The 21,864-nt window shown below is 36.7% G+C and overlaps 1 protein-coding gene across 3 annotated transcripts in view; it reads right to left on the bottom strand.

Annotated features, from left to right (window-relative positions):
• LOC124165661 (lachesin-like) overlaps positions 1–21,864 on the bottom strand; it is a 472,126-nt gene that overhangs the window by 39,535 nt on the left and 410,727 nt on the right. For 2 of the 3 annotated variants that reach the window (XM_046543140.1, XM_046543143.1), the window contains exons 6-7: positions 14,546–14,830; positions 2,082–2,144 (exon numbers count right to left, since the gene is read on the bottom strand). In XM_046543140.1, the coding sequence (XP_046399096.1) occupies positions 2,082–2,144; positions 14,546–14,830 (348 nt within the window). The remainder of the gene's footprint in view (positions 1–2,081; positions 2,145–14,545; positions 14,831–21,864) is intronic. The other variant, XM_046543142.1, reaches the window with a different exon arrangement.

Genomic DNA, 21,864 nt, shown 5'->3' with positions numbered 1-21,864 from the left:
TCTTGCATCACTCAATACTATTCACACTCTCACAGGAAATGCCTAATAATAATGCCTATTACGACGCTTATTAATGCTGGACAAAGTAATTAGAGATGCATAACATATCTCAATAAATCTTCAAACACCATTTTAGCTTTTTCCATTATTTTTTACTCACTGTAAGCCGTTATTTACTCATGCCTTTCGTTTGAGAGTTAAAAACATGCCTAATTTTATCGAACAGATCTCATGAGTAAATGATATCCAACAGCACAGCTCTATTCCGATCTTCCCAGTTTTTTACTTCATAATTAAACGAAAACAATTATTTTTTTAAAATTTCTTCCACAAAAATAAAATTTTTACTACTTGAAGGGTTAGCGTGAAATATCATATATAAGTTGGTGATTCAATTGATAAAAGGAGGTGGAAATCCCTCGAAAAGATCATTGTTGCCATTCATATCATATAAAAAGTACTAAATACATAATATTTATCACCGAAATCAGATTAACATGTATTAATGCCACTTATGGTGTTTTCATTTGTCAAAATTTAAGACTTCTGTCAAGCTATAAGTTATATCACTTCAGCCCAATCCATTTTAATGCATTCGCACACTTAAGCCATTGCTGAAATATATAATATACAAGGTGGTGCCAACGTAAGTTTAAGTGTAAATAAACACTATTCCAAAGCTCCTCCAGCATGCCATTACACATTACAAAATTCGCTTCAATGTATAGGTACCATCAATTCTTTTTTTTTAAAGTTTCGATTCGCTATTATTTCAGTGAATTAAAACTTGCATTATCATCTCCGCCGGCAGCTTCTCGCAACTCAACTTGCTCTTACATAAGAGAGCTACTTCATGCCTTATATCCCCACTACAGGTCCCATCCATTTTAGTCCCCCCTCCTTAACCACTTCACGTCATATTCTGCCTCCCTCCTTTCCTTCTCTTGGCCACCAATTATTCACCCTCACTACCCTTCCACATTTTTACAAGCCGTTTTAGCTCAAGCATCCCTCTTGAGACAATATGCAGAGGCAATTTTCCGAAAGCATATTTCCGTCCAAAGTATCCGAAATGCCGGCTTCCCTCTAATTTCACTTCTTCCTTTTTAAGTGCCCGAGTGGAAAAGGTAGAGCATGATTTTTTTCCTTTGGACGTGGCATAACAACGTTGGCTAAAAGATCTACTTGGTGAACAACAAACTCCAATCAAACGAACGTTGATATGGTAATTGAAAAGTGTTAGAAATTTGAAAGGATAAAACCGCATTTGAAGAAAAAAAAGTGGTAGATAAAAAATCTGAACCATTTATATTAAACCGATATTGCCAAAAGGAACAACAATGAAACGGGTTTTGATTTTAATAAATTCAAAATACCCTTTTGCTTTAATTCCAGAAGTATACTAAAATTTCGGTTGTAAGATGATATTCAAGTAGTATCTACAAATATCTCTTTAATAGTAAATACCAAGTATAGAAACGGACGAAATTAGTATTTTGCCTGGCTCGTAATACACTATGTACAGTGGCAAAAATGTAGCGTGAAGTAAGGTAAGTGCTTTGAGTAGTATTACATTCAGGTTTCATCTAAATGAAAGTGAAAACAGATCATGTATAGATAATTGACGAAAAAACAAAATTCAACTTATCAGGTTAAGAATACAATATTGTCATTTTGTCAGGATTGTGGTTAATGATAGTTGAAGTATTTAGAAAAGGGCATAATGAGGTAATCACATAGTTACTACTAACACAAACCAACATATTACTTATTGGAAATGCTAACGCCAAATGAAATCTATTCTTAAAGCTAAATTACATGACTGGTATTTCAATTATTAAAGGAAGAGTATATTTTTTCATAACTTTAGTAAAACCTAAGGAATTATGTGTACCAAAGTCATATTATTCGCACGTCCTAAATTACGCGCATCGGTCATATAATCAAAAATAAAATGATGGAGGTTTTAATATCGAATTTGGTTAAATGAGGGCCTCCTTGTGTTGTTTTTATGTCGCTTCACCTAGTGATTAGAGTGCCTATGGTCTATCTACAAGAGAATGCATGAACAGCGGACTCACCTTCTTTGCTGGCTCCACTGCGCACCTCAGTGGCTTTAGGGGGAAGTGATGGCATCGGAATCTCTGGAAAGGTGAAAGAGAAAATGGAAAGTGAAGAAGAGCAATGACTGAGAATAATAAGGGGAAGGGATACGAGGGGATACCTTGTATGATGTTGGGCACGATATGGTGGAAGTTTGAAGGAAGTAATTAGACATTGCAATATTTCCACTGAGTGGCATTACTCAATGGAAATATTGCAATGTCTAATTTTACTAATACGAGGAGAGCTCAGTAACTAATGCAACACATTTTTTCCTGATACAGGGGTTGTTTAATTCAGCATTAATTACGCCATGTAATTCCCCAATCTTTTAGCCACCTAACAGTATTTTTAACGTAATTTCCATTCTGTGCTACGAATTGACGCCACCTTGAAGGAGGGCCTGCATGCCTGCGCGGTATCAGCCATTTCACTCATTAGAGTCGGAATCAACGTCGTAGTGCATCAATAACTTCTTCATTATCCCCGTAGCGGCGATGATGAGGCACGCATTGCCCAACGAATCACCATGCTTTTATCCACTGTAAGATCACTGTAGGCATACTCTATGCGCCCATGAATATTTGAGATACTTTGGTTTTCTGACGAAAGAAACTCAATCACTGCCCGTTGCTTGGAACGCAAGTCCCTTACAGGTGCCATTTTAACATCACCGTATAGCGCGGTAACCAATCAAAAGTCAATGTAACTATACAAGGAGGGGCCCAAAAATAACACAATTTTTTAAAAATTCAAAATATAATTTTTTGTGTTACAAACGCTAGTCACCTTCGGAGTACTCTCCATTTAAACTGATATCGATTAAAAGATTTTTTTCCACTGCACGTAACACCTTTGGTACTCGTTGTACCGTGTAGAACAGAATGATTCTGAATATCTTTTTTTCCACGATCAATAAGAGATTATTACGGCAGCGATAGAACTCATAAATAGATTAGATGACTTGTGGTGTAGCCTACAAACCTACGTAAAACTTAATGCATGTTTCTTAATTTTATTATAGTTTCTAACAGCATATGTTATGGTAGTATAATTTGTTAGTATGCGTGATGTTTTTTGGACAGTTTGATGTGCATGTGGGAGTTCAATTGCATGCTACATGCTGGTGATTGATCACCCCCCGCCAAACACCCTACAGGTGGCTCGCAGTATTATGCAGATGTAAGTGTAGTGGGAGAAGCTCAAACATAAAGAGTTACGTGCGTAGACATTACCTTCAGGTTATTTTTGGGTCCCCCCTAGTAATAGACAAAGAGAGAATGTTTGAAAATGATTCACAAGGAATAACAAGTTTTTTTAATGAAAATTAGCCGTGAAAAATAAATATGTTTGAAATAATTATGGAAATTACCACGTATTATCGTTCAAAGAGAGATAAAGGTGGATAACTGAGCCAGAGGTGCAGCTAAAAATGAAGGCTAGGGGGTGGGTTTTAGGCGCAACTAATATTTACGTGTGTGAGGATATTGCATACCCTCCAGGGTAAGCATGAGTTGCGGGGGCCCACCGCCAGATAAATTTTTAAGAATAATGGTTCAAAATGGCAAGTTTTACGGATTTCTGAGGGGTATTTGAGATATCCTAACACTATTATATAAGTAATACTATCCAAATAAGTACAATGTATTAAACTTAAAAATTTCTCTGAGCTCTGTGGGGGGGGTTATCCCCCAAACCCCCCCCTCGCTGCGTCACTGAAGAGAGCAATCTCTAAGCGAGAGAGTGGATAAGAGTCGAGAGATCTGGCGGGAAATTTCTTACCTGGAGGTATTGGTCCCGTCAGACAGAAGGAAATAGATGCAAAGGTTTGCAGCATGTGTGCTGAATACATTGATTTTTGAGAATATTGCATGGACATCAAAAATAGTCTGATATAGGATTCAAGAATTAGTGTTAAAATTACTAAACTATAAAATATGTAAAAAATATGCATATTTTATCGATGGTACATATCCAGAGATGCATTTTCTCTAATTTTCAGAGAAAAAGAATTTATGATAGTTGAAGATGGAGTATAAACTATTTTGGTTTTGGTGTGAAAACTATAAGTGAAGAGAACAGAATAAACGATCAAGAGAATTATGGCAAATGCACATTTCAACCGAGAGTAATCCTGAATTAAGAATAGTACCTTCTGCGTAGTCAAATAAAGAAAAAGGCTCTATCTGTATTTACCCGTTCAAATATGGTGAATCCTCAATTGATGAAAAATGAGTTTTTATATCAGCTCTTTTGATTGTGGGCTTAAAGAAATGTGATATTCCAGCGATGATAAAAAGAATTTTAGTAGAATGTTGAGGCTGATGAAAAATTTATCTTTGGCTGACAAGTACTTTTCCGAATATAAAATGCACAGGCAAAAACGTTTTTCCAGAAACAGCATTTGCACCTTAGTTCCCAATATAAATCTTTGTTCCTAAATATAAATATAAATATAAATCTAAGTTCTTTTTTCCGCATAATTTTCCCTTCTCCTATCGTTTTTCAGTCAATATTATATTTTACACTGAGATTTTCTGTTCTCACTATATAAAAAACTCTTGCTCCAGGGACTCTATTTTTAACATTTACCGATCATAAAATGAAAATTACCGCGCAATAGTTCTTTACCTAGAATGAAATCACAAGCAAGCCAAATTGTGTTAAATGATTCAGGGAAAATCAAATCTCAATTATTTCCGGCGTCATCTGCTCTGCGATTATCAGACAAATTTCCTAAGCTATGCGAGTTTCATACCCATTCATTGGAAGTTAACATCGCATGATATACAAATTAAATAATACGAATGAAAAATGCGATAAACGAATGAAAAAAAGCATACAAAACTATCGCATTTTACAAAACTCAATGCGGATTAATTGAGACCAGTAACGCCACATTAAAGATATTGATGGTGTCTGCGTTTCGGGATTAAAAAATATATTTTTTAATAAGGTGACTTGAGGATTAGCGAGGCTGATTCAATGACACCGAAGGCGTAATGTACGGCTGAAAACGTTCAATGTCAAACTAACCTCACCGTAACCTTTGTCTGACTATATACTTTGGTTGTTTTTAACGGCTTGGAGTCACAGAGAAAAAAAGGCTTGGAATCATTTCCCGACGAATGCGAGTACTTTGGTTTTACGTGAGATGATGCAGAGGAGGCAGAGAGGGAGGTAGCAAGGGACCCAAGGGTGGTGGAGGCCATGGGTGGGAAGCCACAAGGCCAACTGGACGCGAAGAACAAAAGAAAAAAAAATGCTTGCTCGATAAAGTTTGCAAAGGGAATCCGTATCGACCGCCGTCACCACCATCCTTGCATATAATTGGTGCGGTTTCTGTGGCCAGGACGGCTGGAAAAATATGCATGAAAAAAAATTAGGTGTGGCCGGACAGTGTTAGTGCTGTGAGAAAAGCGAAAATATTGTTAAAAAATATCTTACTCGCCATAGTGCTCATTCCAAATGATGAAACGCAAGAGAACCTGGCTGTTTAAAGCATAAAATGATGAAAAAAGATATTATGACATCGTTTACTATGCGACATAACATTTTATTTGGTTAAAAAAGGGATGATAATATGGTGATTAGGGAATAAAAATAAAAATTTTCCATAAAGAAGTATTTTTACAGTGCAATCAAATGGTTTTTCCTAAATAAAATAGAAAATATAAAAGAAAATAAAAACCCTTTCTAGTGGAGAAAATTAGAGCAATTTTTCAGCAAAATGTGTGAAATTACGAATGCCATGCTAACGAAGAGTTTAAACTAGGTCAACATAAAGCCAATTTGTTATGGGCGGTGATGCTAAGCCACATATTTCGCGTCCTCGGACAAAGCTTTAGTTTGTCACGATAAATGTAATGTGTCACTCCACAAAAAAACGTGTGACATTTCATGCGATGAAAACGTATGTGCCCCATCGTAATTGCGTAACTTCCCTGTGGCTGTTTTACCTCCTAATTCATTTCCATGTTTTTCAATATTCTCGCTTGGCCCAATTTTCACGAGCATTTTGATTTAACTTTAATTCAATTGAAAAATATTAAAAAGAACAAACTAACTGATTATACATGAAGGTTTCGCAATCATCTAACATTTTCGCAGATTTCATTGCTTTACAGGGATCTATATCTTTACCCCTTAATTGGTCGCGTCGGATCATATTGAAGCCACTGGCTTTTCTTAGTTGATTTTTAAATAAAATAACGCCGTTAGAAATTGAAAAATTTCTAGTATATTAATTATTTCTTGTGATTCTATTGCTGCGTAAAGTTGGTTTTTCAAAGTATCCGATTCAAAGACCGATCAGATTTTTTTCCTCCTTTCAACAGACGCTTCATTTGGTATTAGTCTCATATTAGCCTATCTTATATATCAGGCTGATTTCTTCAAATGTTGCTAAGCTCAATAGACTTCCGTCTTTTAATAAAATTCATGTTTCTATATATCTTCTCTGCATAAATATTGATACCATTTCTTACGCATTGGCCGTAGCTTAAGTTTATGTAATTTTTATTGTGTATTTAACAGTAAATTTAACAATTATAATGTAGAGATCTTATTCGAACAGTGAGTAGTGGAAAAATGACACAATGATATATTTATAAAATTTTTTGTAAGTCGTAATAAACTCAACGCCGGTCACAATGACCCGACGCGACCAGTTACGTAAGTTATGAGGTGCGACCAATTAAGGTCAGTACATATATGCAACTGTCCAAACGACAATATCCTTACCGTTTGATAAAAAACTTTGTAAACATCACATATAATTGTATCAACAAGCAGTTTGGTCACAGTGCGACATCGCCGTGTTCAAATACATGATACAGGGAGAGTATTACTTTATATTCATTGAGCCGGTAAGGGTGGAAGGCTGGCTAAGGTGGGTAAGCTAGAAAGGAGAGTATGGCGGTACTTAAGTCATACAAATTTGCCAAACGGAAGGCAAACAATTTAGAAGTTACAGAATGGAAGGAACACAACAGTACAAAAAGGGAAGAAAATAAGGTAAAAAAATGGGAAGCACTCAATGTAAGAAAACGAGAGGCGGGGGATAAAGGTTGGCCTTCTGCAATATCTATTCCTTAACTGCATTATCCTTCGTAAATTAAGATTTTATGAAACAAAAGCGAATTTAAGATACAAAAACGAATTTGCGATATGCACTACGTGGCAATAACTGGCCTTAGTAACGAAAAAAATTATGCTGACCTTTAACTGCATTATCCTTCGTAAATTAAGATTTTATGAAACCTAAGATACAAACATGAATTTGCGGTATGCACTATAACTGGCCTCAGTAACGGTAACAATTACACTGAGCTCAAACATTAGATACCTTATCGAGAACTTACGGTTGGTGTGGTTGAATGGAATAAGTGTTATCTAAATACTTAAAAAGAAGAGAAAAAACTCTTCGAACCTTACGAAAGGATAAACAATAATTGAGAGTTATGAAGCAATATCGATAGGTGAGAACAGGGTGGAAAATAATAAACAATATAGTGCAGCCATTTTTAGAAATTTTACCGCCTTCAGTTGGCCCTATTATAAACTGAAGCTTTTCATTATAAATATGAAAATATTACTTCAATACTAATTAATTTGAGCAAGAAACTGAAAAAACCTAACAATGACATATCGATCACTCACTAGACATTTTCCCCGCGAATATCGATTAAACTCTATTTTAACAGATACACAATAGCACAAAATTAAAAAGTAAAACGCTAAATGTAGAAACCATGGATAGACGTGAAGTAAGAAATAAGTAAGGATTTCTTTTGCTTAGAAATGATTGATCACCTAGTCACGGATGGAAATCACTCATTACCATCTAGGAATAATCCAGCACACACTACTGGAATTACCATTCAACCCAGGAAGAATTTATGTTATGAAAGAGGCTATAATACATTAGTATGAATACAGTAAGTACAGCCATGGAGTAGGTATATACTCTATGGTACAGCCTATGTACATATTACATGTAAATTGAGATTGGTGAAACATTTGAACAATGATTCATGACATGAACTAATATCTTAGTTCTTCCCAGGCACAATAAAAACAATATTTCTTGATATAAAGATTAATTCCGTTCAGCAGGGAGAAGAGAAAATATTTTCGTTACTTATGGCACATTATTTACACATCATTCTAATCGGCGGTCGAACTGTTTAATGCCGCCAAACATTTTCTCCCAAATATTTGTCGAGTAAAATGAATACCGAAGATGTATGATTGAATTGAAGCTAAAATAATATGGAGAATGTGTATATTTACCCGCAAAAAAAGGTCACATTTATATTTTCACACTGAAGCATAAAATTGTGAGTACAAATACACGAATTCATAGGAGTATTTATCTGGATATATATTTGAAAATAACTTTTTTACAGCTGTTACTTATTGCTTTAAAGTTCCTATTTTATATATTTTAATCAAACCAAGCTCAAACCGTGATAAAAGGAACAAAGTATCGCTCCTTCTTTTTTTTCCGCAAAGTGCACAGAATTTTATGAAAATCGATGCCTTTGATTTTCGTTCCGTTAAATTGTCAAAGAGAGTAATTTACCGCATCGTATTTATCATCACTGCCATTATTTCAAAGTAGGAGGGCATCCTGTCAACATCCCTCTCATTCGTCTGTCCCTGTTTTTCCAACAATATAATTCTAGGCCAATAAACCATAGCAGTAACACATTAATGAGTTGTGCGACCGCTATGCCATTTTCCGATAAACTAAGATGAAATATTTTCCATTATCCTGATTCATCATTTCCAGCCTGTTTTTAAAATTGAAAGTCTACGCGTCATAAAGAAATGTGAATTTCATAGTAAAATCAAAATGTATAAATTTAAAATAGATTCATAAATGTTTCATCACATCAAAAGGAGTACCAAAAACCTTCCAGGGGAAATTTCCGAGAACCTTAAGTTTCTCCCTATTCTCTCTATAAGAAAATTCAAAATGGCGGAAATTCCAATTTTTGTGTACATTACGGCACTTTAATGGCTCTGGCTGTAAAACTGTTGCATGTAAATCGAATATAATTTTTTTTAGCACTAAAACGATGTTAATTCATGAACTACATCGGTTATTTCCCTACTCCCAGCTATGGCTCTGCAAAAACCCGCCCAGTTTGAAGTTTCGAAACAAACTTTCCAAGTAGACTGCAACGGGTAACGTACCAACTTGACAAAAATATTCTCGACTACTTCCAAATGTATTATAGGCTTGAAATTGATTGGTTTGTTGCCAATTAAAATATCTACTCCGTTAATTAATAAAAACGGAATTTTCTCTCAATTCCCCACACAAAATATTCTAAAACTGCAACAATTGTTGAGTTCGTGAGTTAATAGGCCGTTAGACAAAAATTAATTCCGTTTGGCATAGTTAAGATATGAGTAAATTAAGGGATATTCAAATCACCGGATTTCACAACGCCTTTCTTAATTTTTAGTAGGCGGACAAAATTGGCACGACTCTTAGATGGATAAAATAAGCATTGATGCGCTGTATCGACGGGAAAAGCCAATGGTTTAGCTCTTCTTAAGAAATTAAAATGGATTGTAAAGAATCCATATTGACACTATGTAGAAGGAGTTGATGTTGATAGCACATTTTCCTATGAAAATATTAATTAATGGCGCCATCGGTGGATTGAATGGGAGAGTACACGTAATAAGCTATGAAATATTGATTTTAAAGATATATAAATAAGACACTCATTTAATCATGCTATTGAGCCGTGTATGCTAATACTTTCCGAATTTAAATGGAGTATGTTAAGTATCTTTCGATTCCAAAGACTTAATTCTCGTGGTTAACACCGATGAAATAATTTGTGGAGCTAACAAAACTCCAGGAAAATGGGCAAAAGCTCCAAGTTTATGTCAGAGAAATGAGGAAGATAAACCGTTTCTAGTTAGGATTCTTTCAGAAGAGTGTAGATTTTTACGCGTCTACCGTCTACCGCCAGATGGGGTTGTATTTGCAGCTATAGGTATACGAGGGAAGAAGTGTCAAGAACACTAGAGCAGAGAAAGGTATCAATCTCAGCAACCGTGAGTGCGCACGCCGCCATATTTCCACATCGCCGTGCCTCTTGCTTCCTTCCACTCTTCTCCCTCTACTTGTGCGCCTATATTGCGCCGCGGTGGTCGATCGTAGAGGCAGCCGCCGAACCAATAAAAACAACTACGTGCACTCGTCCGCGAAGAAGCGGGCCAGCATATCCCACTTCAACAGATGCGCCCCCTATCAAGGGCAGAAATGCACTCTTATTCCCTGCCTCCACGATACCTATCCGAATGGTGCAGAAGTACCCACTCTAAGGTGCAGGCAAAAGCGGCAAGGCCTCAATACAAAGGTTTCCACTTGACCACGAACGCTGCCCACACACCTTCTTTCATCTCGCATGTGAACAGATGGGGAAAAATCAAGGATACGTAAAAAAAGGGACGTACGTGCTTGAAAGAGAACACTCGAATTTTGCTCATTTTTGGAATCATAAAATAACCGATACCGCCAAGGAACGCGCAACCAATCATATGGAGAATCAAAGTATGAGATAATAAAGTGTGAAAGAAGATCCATGATAACACATGAACTAGAAATGGTCATTTCCACACTTAATATTAACCTCCACTTCCAACCATGGTTTCGAAATTCTATGACATTTCCAAGGATGCCAATTTAAAGTGACCCATACAAGCAGAACCCCAATTACAACAAAAAAATTTATTATCCCACAGACCATTAAGATAATGAAGCCCGTACAACATACCTATACTTTCCTAAGCAACGTCTTTTTCGATAACTTTTGAAATGTGAATAAATCGTAATCTTTATATTTTCCGATTCAATTTTCACTGTTTATACATCATCGCACGATATTAATAACTCAAACATATTAATAACGTGTTAATTTCATTGTCATCATGGTCAATTAGCGTTTTTTCAATGAAATGGCATACTTAGAATGTCGATTCCATGGTCAACAACGGAGTTTTATGTAAAAGTAAATAAATTACCATTTGTGCTTTATATTTTACAATGGATATATAGCATTTCCACCAAGTCAATCCCGGAACTTTTTCATTCGAGTGAAATAAGAGTATGATGGAACATCGAAAAGATATTATCGCATTAGAATGCAATTTGTAAAGGGAGAAAAAAATTGCTATTGATGGGACGATGCATTCAGAGAAGTTCTACTCAAGTGGCCCCTGGCACTCATTGGCCATGTGGGTGGATTATGAATCCTTTCCCTTCTCCTCCAAGCATTCCACACACGTAATAAGAGAGAGGGGCACGGACGGTTTTATTTCATCCTTCAGAAAGAGCAGCGGCGGCGTGCTCGACCGAATATTAAAGTTTGGAGTGCGAAGTTTTGAGCACTGTGAGAGATGAGAGGGTAGATAGCTCATTGACATGGGTGAAACTCAAGACTTTAGCCCACTTTTCCGTTATTTCTATTACTCAAATCCGCTCAATCCTTTCCTCACTCTGCGACTCTTTAATTCTGACGGTTGGTTCTTCTTTGAGAGTAGGTCAGGAGCTGATACAGTTTTCAGTATAAAACGCGGATATTGTATTGGATCCTTCTGATGAACGAATACTTAAGGTTCGGGATTGTGTTTAGGCAATACGCGAATTTTTGGACGGTTCTGAATGATTTTTGCTTCGGTGTAATGGGCCTACTTGCTTCATTTTACGATAAGAACCTTGATAAAAAACTAGTTTTCCTCAATATAATGCAAATCCAAGTAATGAAGCAAGTAAATATGATCAATAAGTATCAATAAGAATCACGTAGGTCCTAATAAGAACTGGTTAAATTCATTTTTTACGAGATTCTCAGACTGGTTGAAAAAAAATAATGCCATCATATTTCCAAAAAAGAAACTAATGACAAGATGTCTGAAAAATTATATTTTGCTTAAAATGTGGTGGATTGTATGAAAATAACAATTGATTGACTGATTTCACAGCTCTCTGAAGGCTAGAAAGCATAAATCGTATCACCTCTGATGCAGTTGGAGTGAAATCCAGAGTCAAAAAACAAAGCATGGTTGATAATTAATTAAACGAATTATCAACCTTAGCTACAAGTAGCATTCGATTTTTTGCAGGCGTTAGTCACCTGCGGTTAATATGAAGACTTCGGCTTTTTAAAACATTGATATAATCGCTTGGTCCAATAGCTTGTTGCATAGTATCACATATAGGAGTTATAACTGATTATAATATAAGTACATTCAGGGTACTGCATTTCTTCAGTATTCAGAAAATAAGTAAGTAAATATGATAGAATATAAAATTATAATATTAATAAGTGATTTTATTAAATATTTTATTTTAGAAATAGCTTTTTATAAGTAAATATTTTTTCTGTTTAATAATACCCAATACCACACCCGGTGGGAATCCCGAGAAATTTTTCATCAAACATGATAGGAATTTATAATAAAATATTATTTTAAGGGTATCTGTATGGGGAACGAAAGTTTAAGCCGGTTCTGAAAGCCAGTGATGCATAACCCTGCCGAAGAATAAGACGCATTAAACAGATTCGTCTGAATATTGCAAAGGTTTGCAGGTTCCTGTAGATGAATAAAGCAGATGCATCAGGGGTAGGAAGACCCAAACTGACCACAGACGTCGAGAGCCCAATATGGTGCAAAAAACATGTGCTCGCCAACCTAATCTCGCCTAATGTCTCCGCATTATTTCTGTTCGTACTGGAACGCTATTCGGCATGTTACACTCCTCGACCGCAAACTTCTCTGCGGATGCGTTTCATTACAAAGGTATGACTAGCATTCCCTAGGGCCTGGATTTCTGCTTCATTACATTTCAACGAGGTTAATGAGTGGGTTGGCATTCGGTTTGGACTCGCTACCATTCTTCACGCCGAGTTCAAGGCAGGCATGACCGAGGATGCGATAATTGCATTCACAACATTTTTGCGCAGCGTTCGTTTGGTATGAATTTTTTTTACAGACTATTGGACAAGCAAGGGTAAACAGCCACAGAATAAATATTTCGAAGAGTAATTAGTTCCATATTCCTTCGTTTCTCAGGGAACTTTTATGCAGAAAGATTTTGAGAATCTATTTACACTTAAATAAAGGCTTATTATGCTATAATAAGTTCTTAAATAATTAGTTTCTTAATGCAAAATATTAACAAACAAGGTGATAATAAACACGATATATTTCTTGAAGATTATGAGGTAATAAGTTTAATACTACCTTCTATGGAATACAGAGAGAGCTTTGGCCATAGTCATCTGTGAACACTTTGGAACACTTAAATTCGAAAATTTGGACCTGTGTAGTAGCAAAAAGAGTGCTAAATGAAAAAAATAAGATAATAAAACTGAAATTAAGAAGGTGAGATTGAGAACTACAAATATGGGCTATATTTACTTATCTTAAAAATAAATATACACTTTGTTTTGGGAAAAGTATGTTAATTGTGTACTTACTGGTAGATTAGCTGGCAATATTCATATATAATATCACTTAAAGCATTAAAAAATGCAAAAAAATACATTTGATTAAAAAAAATATTTTTCTATAGAAAAAGAGGTAGAATCATTTTAAAATAGGATTCTTACACATATTTTCCTATCCCAACTGCTATTCTAAAAGGAGAAAAGTTAGACCTATATTTCATATTAATTCATAAAATTAGCCCAATGCAGCACTTCGTTTCATTGATTAAATTAGACATAAAACAATTTGACTGGTTTTGAACTGAATAAAGACTAAATTTTGGGTTCTCAAAAATGAAAATAAACATAAAAAAGCTGGACCATGTGGAAATTGAATTATTTGAGACCAATAAATTACAATAAAATGAAGTCCTTCGTATTTGATTTTGCTCCGAAGGAAATTATTCCACTTTAGACATGCTAAAATTCATTCATATTTTACATTCTATTATTTTTCCAAACCACCGCCGGGAATTATATTAACTGCCTTAAAAACCCTTGTCAATATCTTGAGGAGTAGGATTCAGGCAAAGATAGGTGCCTCTAGGAAAGTTTATAGGGTTTCACATAGACCATTCGTATTGAATTCATAACAAATTTAAGTCGATCAGCCATCCCTTCAATTCAACTAAAACATTTGATACCCACCTCTGGGAATTATAGTAATTGCCTTGAAAAACATTGTCAGTATCTCAAAGAATAGGATTCTGGCGAAAATAGGTGCCTTAAGGAAAGTTTATAGGGTTTCATAAAGACCATTGGAACTGAATTCAGTTGGTTCATAGAAAATTGTAAGTCGATCAAGCATCCCTTCCATTCAACTAAAAATTTTATACCTCTCAACTCTTGAGTTATTTTAAAGGATTAGATTAAAACACAATAAAGCAGGGTTAAATAAATCCACAATCTTTGATCACCCTTACCGTATAACCTGATTGAGCCCTCTGTCTCGCCCAGAGAGTTTTTCGAGATGCATCTGTAGTTGCCGAAGTCCCGGTCCCTCAGTCCCCGGATGGTGAGCTTCATGTGTGCTCTGTAGCTGTTTTCCGTGGTGTCCGTCGCGTACTTCTTGGTCGACAGCAGCATCACGCTGTCGTAGACCCAGTAGCTGATGGCTCGCGGGTACGCCTCCGTGTGACACTCGATCGTGACGTCAGTTCCGGCCGGGGCGCCCACCAGCTGATTCGGAACCCAGATCATGGGAGAGACTGCAAAACAAGTGAGGGGCGAAATTTATATGCGTGCGCGAAAGAGTGACAGAGCCATTCCAGAACAGACAGGGTTATTTTCCGCCATGTTTGCATAACCGCCGAAATTTATCGGCCGAAAGGTTCGATCTCAGAACAAATAGCGAGTGCATCCTGGTTCAACCGACTGCTGTTTATGAAGTGGCCCAGAAGAGCCATAACCAAAGCCATTTATCACTCAGTTGTCATTCTGGAAATATCTCTACGTTTTCTGCTCTGTATTTCCCAATGCATGCAAACAGTGATAGCTTCAAATGACACTTCATTATGCTGTTTTGACTATTCTTTAAAGTTAGCACGTTTTCAAGAACAATTAGTTAAACTTGAAAAATAATAATTTACTTGTAATTACGTTGGTGGAAGAAATAGATAGCATCACAGCAATGAAGGCAGTTATAATGCCATTATTTAAATTTGGAACATAAACCTTGGCTTTCGACGGTATGTCATCTTAATTATTATTGTTTTGGACCTAATTCAATCTAAATTAAATATAAAAGCATAAAGTAAAAATTTAATGTTGAACGTTCTCCTCAAAATGACCAGAAAACAATGCTAATATATTACGAATTCGTCAAAAAAAGAAGTAAACACCCATATGAATAAGTTTTTGGTGCTGATGAATTTTTAGAACACAGAATTTCACAGTTAATGTAGATATATGTTTTTTTTGGTAATATCCCGCGTCAGGTTATTAAAATGGCCATTTTAATAACCTGACGCGGGATATTCCCAAAAAAAACATAAATCTACAAACATGGACCGCGAAACCTTTAGTAATTTCACAGTTAATGTTATTTATTTAAAATGATTTATTATCATGGTGGTAGGGCAGCTGCACTGGCACTCTACAGCAAAACTACTTAGAATGGATAGAATTAGATAGGAATAGGGTTGATTGATTGCATACGTTCTCTGATAGTACTTACCTATCTTTTGGATACGTTATTATTATATTTTGAAATACTTATATTACCTCTTTCACTTGAAAACTGGCTATACAACTGAACTAAGAACAAAAAACCTCGTACTTTTCTCAGAGTCTAAGTACAAATTTGATATTTCGAAGATACTTATATCGAATTGAATAATCTATGAGATTTGTAATTGTGATCACTAATGACACGTCAAGAACACCTGTATAATGATACTAGTCAGTAAAAAGCTCTGTCGGTTCACTATGAATCTTAAATATTCTGGTATTCTAAAATGTTAAATTTTTTTTAAAGCCTGTGCGTAAATGTTTGCGTACGTAAAAATTTATAATGAATATCATAAATTTCTTTAATTCACTTAATACAGTAAATAATTAAACACAGAATATATATACACAGTTTTATAACATTGGACTCATAATTTACGTAACGCAAATGCTAAAATAGCGAGCAAACGAACAATAGAGAATTAGCGTTAAGAGTAGGTACCTTAGTACCAAATGGGCATACCAATTTAAAATCCAATATTGGAGTAAAAATAGTTCTGGAGAATATATTAGTTAAAAATAACAATCTTTCAAAGTACGCTGTTGTTAAAAATTTAAAAAATCTGGTTATATTTTATGTAAAGGAAGTTTCCACCCCAATTCATGCACTAAACACGCTTTCGAAATGAAAAAAAATGACTAGAAATAGAATTAACCTTTAGGACCCAGGAAAATTGCAGAGGAGAGGTAAATTGCCAAGGGGCAGTGCCAGGAGTAAGATTCTATTATGGAGGCATACAACGGAAAAGCCATTTTAGCCAGACTCCAAGGTGATGTACGGAGAGCCAATAAAAAAGCCCTTTGCCTCGCTACGCATTCACGCCGATGAAATGGCAATCAGCGAACAAGAACCGCTGCTCCACTGTGGTCTAAAGGTCAACGGAAAAGCAGGTGGAGGAAAGGACGTATATACTAAATGTGTCCGTATGTGCTTTGCAGAAAAGACATCAGAATGCGTGCGAGAAAGGTAAGGGTTGAAATGTGCGAAGGGTGACCAACAAGACCATTTCTTTGCGGCGCACGGCTGCCCAAGATGATCGTCACGGTTCACGCTCTATCTCTACCCACCGTGTTCAAACCACACCCTATTCCCTTCGGAGTGTGAGAAACACCTTAAGTGAATGGAAAGAGAGGAAAATTTGATTCTTAATTCAGTGGAATTGCTAGCCGCCGCGTAGGGTTGCTATAACGACTTCCACTTCATAGTAGAATCATGACACATCCAGCCACCACTTCAATATTACGAGGGTCTCTTGATAGGACCGTGACTTTTTTATTTATCACGTATTAACTATAAATACAACAATATTCCCTTTAGTTTTCATATACTAGTAAACGGCTGTGAAAACTTGAGGTAGTTCCGTTGTTTAGTTAGCGTTTGACAGGCATTTAAAGCAGAAAACCTTGTGAATTTTAACGATAATGAAAAACAGTGAATTTTGTGCACTAACTAAACATTATTTTTTCCGTTGAAAACTGGCACCGAAACAAAGGAATTACAATATAATTACTATGGAAACTCTGCGCCATCAATTAAAATGATAAAGAAGTGGTTTACTGCATTCCGTTGAGGTCGTACGAGCACAAGTGACGTCAAAAGTACAGGGCGCCCAAAAGAGATCGTGATGCTAGAAATCGTCGATAAAATCCACGCTTTTATACTAGATTTACAAAGAATTAGAGTGCGTGAGATTACTGATGGTGTAGGAATCTCAAATGAGCGCTAACGTAACATATTACATGAATACTTGGACATGACAAAGCTATCCGCGCGAGGGTGCCACGATTACCCTCATCGAGCATAAGCACAACCGTATGAACACTTTAAATAAGTGTTTGATGATTTTCAGATGCAACTCGAACGAGTTTTTTTTCCACCTTTTCGTAACCTTGGGCGAAACATAAGCCATCGCAATACAGCAGATAGCAAAGAACAATCAAGACAATTGGTTTCTTTGGGTCAACATAAACAAAAAAAGGCTAAGGTTGGTCTGTCGGCCAACAAGGTAATGACCACAGTTTTTGGAATGCACGCAGTACCATTCACATAGATTATTTTTAAATACTGATTTGAGGGAAAAACGACCACATTAGAAGGAGGAAAAACCAGGTGCCAGGTGCCGGGTGCACACGTTTATAGTCGCCATTGCAAAAATCCATAAATGAGGCCACGAACTGCTAATCCACCCAGTATATTCTACAGATTAAAGCCCGTGCAACTAATTTCTGTTTACAAATATGAAGAAATTGCTGGGTGGTAAGATATATGGGTCGAATCAATAGTTACCACTGATACGAACGCCTATTTTGAAGGCCTTGGTAAATGCTATAATTTAGACGAAGTAAAAAATATTGGAAAAACGTTAAGCTAAATGTATCGAGCTAAAAAGAGCCTATGAATTACTGATGAGCGATATATCGCTAAATGTGGTTGAATCACCGTTACTGAAAAGTAGCAGTCTCTGCCAGTGACTTAGTACTCGAAATCACTGTGACTGTGGATTCGGTGATGATAGCTCTGGCTGCTACCAAGTGGTGAGCGATATATTACTACCTGTAATTGAAGAGAAGTAGCCGTCACTGCCAGTGACTAAATCAATAAATACTCGAAATCACTGCGACTGTGAGTGAATATGGCAAGATGACTTCGACTGCTACCAACTGCAGCAATGTTACGTATAATAAAGGATGTTTTATTCATATTTTATGATGAATGAGATATCCTTTACGTAACACGCAGACAGCGATTTGAATATAAAATTTGTTAAAAAATTCCGACGGGAATTTAATGATGGCCGCTAATCAATTTCTTCATTTTAACCCTCTTTTTTCTGGTATTTTTCCTCTACCACCTCACAGTAGTCCTAATCTTTTTTCTGTTGTGTTCCTACCCCCTTATTTCCATCGCATGAATTTATACTCTTGTAAATTTTATATATTAATAATATGAGACTATAGATTCAGATTTTAACGCCCCGAATTGAGTTCTCTTTAGATAAACGTTCCCTTTAAGATTGAATATGCTGGAATATGTAGGCTTTGGTACATAAGTTGATGAGGATGGTTTTCCTGTAGCAGAAATCCTTCTTGGACGACAAATACCACCTTGTAATTTAAAACACATTCAGTTACATTTCTCGGAATATTCCAATAAAGTTCGAATTACCGATAGAAAAACCGCACAGTTACATAAAATTTTAAAACTTTGGCGATAACGAATGAAATAGGCTTTTCAATTCTTTCCCAGTCTACAAAGAGTAGGCGACAAATTTTACCTTTGTACACAAGGAAAATTGCCCGAGTAAGATTAGACGTAGGCATACAAAGGGGACATTGTGATGGAGATGGAAACACTGATATCCTATTAGAATCCCAGGGGGACATAAAAGACGCACAGAATTTTCTCTACAAGAGAAAAAGAAATAAAAATTTGCCCCCTTTCCTTGCCGGGGGCATTCTTCGTTGGACCGCAAATACTAGTTCAACTCCTCCGCTGAATATGGGGTTACCTATGTTGCTTCTTAACCGCTCTCAAAACTCAGCATTGTTTCCTTTCCTCGCCGGCGTGAAGACGTATAAGGGGACAATTCGCAACGCTGCGCTCAGTCTTTCAACGTAAGTCTATCTCTCTAAGAGTAGCAGGGATGGAGAGTGAGACTGAACAAAAGTCAAAACTAGTAAAATTTCAATAGTTTCGTTCCCGGAAGGGAAATTCAGAAGCGAAACGGAATGGTTATAAACCCGGAGAGCGAAACTCAGGGTCGAAACGAAATCGGAGTCAGAACTACTTCGTGTCGAAACTAAACTAAACCTCTGGAACGAAACGAAACGCAGATAATGTTTCGCACCAGAGATACCTCGTACTTCACCTTCGAACGGTATAGTTTCGACCCACACGCCGATTATGGAGTATGGATGAATGATGTAGAGGTTCGGCCTATCGCCACTAGATGCATAGGACATTCATATTTTGACCACAGACAGGAGAACGGTGAACGCAAAATCGCATGCGTAAGGGTCTGTCATGAAATGGGTCGAAAGTATTCCCTCTTTTTCCCCTCCACTCAACTTCTGGGATTGAAATTTTTCTATGAACAGCGGAGTTTCGATTAATTTAGTATTGTCCCCGGGAGTAAAGTTTCGTCCCGGGTCAAAACCAAACTCCTTGATGGCTTTAATTGCTGGCTTGGTGATTTCGAGCGGGAACGAAACTAAATCCAGGCCTCGTTCCGTTTCGCTCCAACCCGGAGCGAAAATCATTCGTTTACCTCCGGGTCAAAATGAAACATTTTCGTTTCGTTTTACTTGCTATCCCAGCCTCTCACGCACCTGCACATCTCCAGAGCCGGTGGCAGAGGAGAAAAGAAATATCTTTTATTGCGCAACCGTTACTAAGAAGGAGAGCAGCTGAGAAGAGACGGCTATATCGTTGCTTCTCAGAAACACAGCAAGGCACAATGTCTCCCCCGCTTCTGCAAAACTCCAATACCCCTGACCATTTGCACGAATTATGACTTCGTTCCCTCAAAATATCACTCCGACTCAAATTAAGAAAAGTAAAATATAATTGCACCTTCCCACAATTATTAAAATGCTTTACGGAATTCCAACAAAAAATATAGATTATTCGGCATGATAAGCTATGCTTATATTTTATGCTACGTAGTATGCCATTTGTATGCTGTGCCATGCTTTTTGGCCTGCCTGGTTGCCTGATATTCCCCTCATACAATCTTTCCAACACAAACCACTTCTTTTTAAAATAAAATATAATTGTACCTTTCCACATTTATGGCAATTTTTATGGAATGTCACGAAAAAATTCAGTTTTTTTTGGCCTGATATGATAAGCTTGCTATGCCAAATGAATTCAACTGATTCAAGTGAGATACAGTGGACACTCGACTAATTAAATTATTTTACTTTTTCACATTATTCCCAACTTTACGCTCACGATATGTCTGTAATTGCTCACTTTCCGCAATAGCTAATAATTGTGGAAGAAAACATTTATATTTTACCTAAATACCTTTTAATTTTACTAAATTTACCATGGATTGGTCGAATTAATCAACAAACCACCACATCCCCAACAGTTATCCTTCTGAAATATGATTTGATACTTTCCCGGTGGAGAATGTGGGAATCTCTTCTCGGGATTTCCACCGGGTTAATTTTTGCATTAAGGCCAACACAACCAAATAAAATGACATTCAGCCCTGAGGATGAGCCCTGAGTCGGAGCATGAAACACTCGTCTTTATGGAAAAATTAACCCGGTGGGAATCCCGAGAAGAGTTTACTCAGTTCTCCTTCTACATCCGTTTCTTATAGTTTCCCCAAAATTATCTTCCTCTTGACCAATGGTGGCTAAATTTTTCGCGAAAGAAGGCAAAATTAACGAAGAAAACATACTAGATAAATTATTCCTCCTCCTGATTTCCTTCAGGACATCTCCAAACCCCACGGAGGTCAAGAGGAGTGGTCGCTTTTATTGCGCCGCGGTCAGTACGAAGGAGTGCAGCTCAGAGGGAATGGCCACCATTGGGTTCTCTGTTGGGTGGATTCTCCTTCCTATCTCTCAACCCTCAATAGGGAAAAACACTTAGTCTAACCACTTCCACCCAACTTCAATACCCTTTGCCATTTGCACGCATCCTGATTCCCTTTCATCGACTCACCACTTCACCGCAAACCACTTAGGAGCAAATTCCTTCTATCCCCTCTGTATCTCAGTCCTAGTTTTTGGAATTTACGAAGATCTTTTTTGGGAAAAATATAAGTGAAAGGAGGTCAAGCTACTGCCGTACACATATTAGTAGCCCAGAACTTGTAATGAACTCCAATAACAGTCATAAAAGACATCTTATAAATCCTACTTTGAATAACTACAACTGTAGCCAAATGATTAGATAAATTTAAAAAAAAAGGATGAAAAACTTCGGAAACCACAGCGAATTGGCATTGAATTTCTGTTCAATCCTGTTAAGTATAGCACTAAATGAAAGCAGATA

The sequence above is a fragment of the Ischnura elegans genome, chromosome 9, assembly GCF_921293095.1.
Source record: "Ischnura elegans chromosome 9, ioIscEleg1.1, whole genome shotgun sequence".
Lineage (NCBI taxonomy): Eukaryota > Metazoa > Arthropoda > Insecta > Odonata > Coenagrionidae > Ischnura > Ischnura elegans.
The sequence above is the reverse complement of the archived record's forward strand: the minus strand, read 5'-3'. Positions and strand labels throughout refer to the sequence as shown.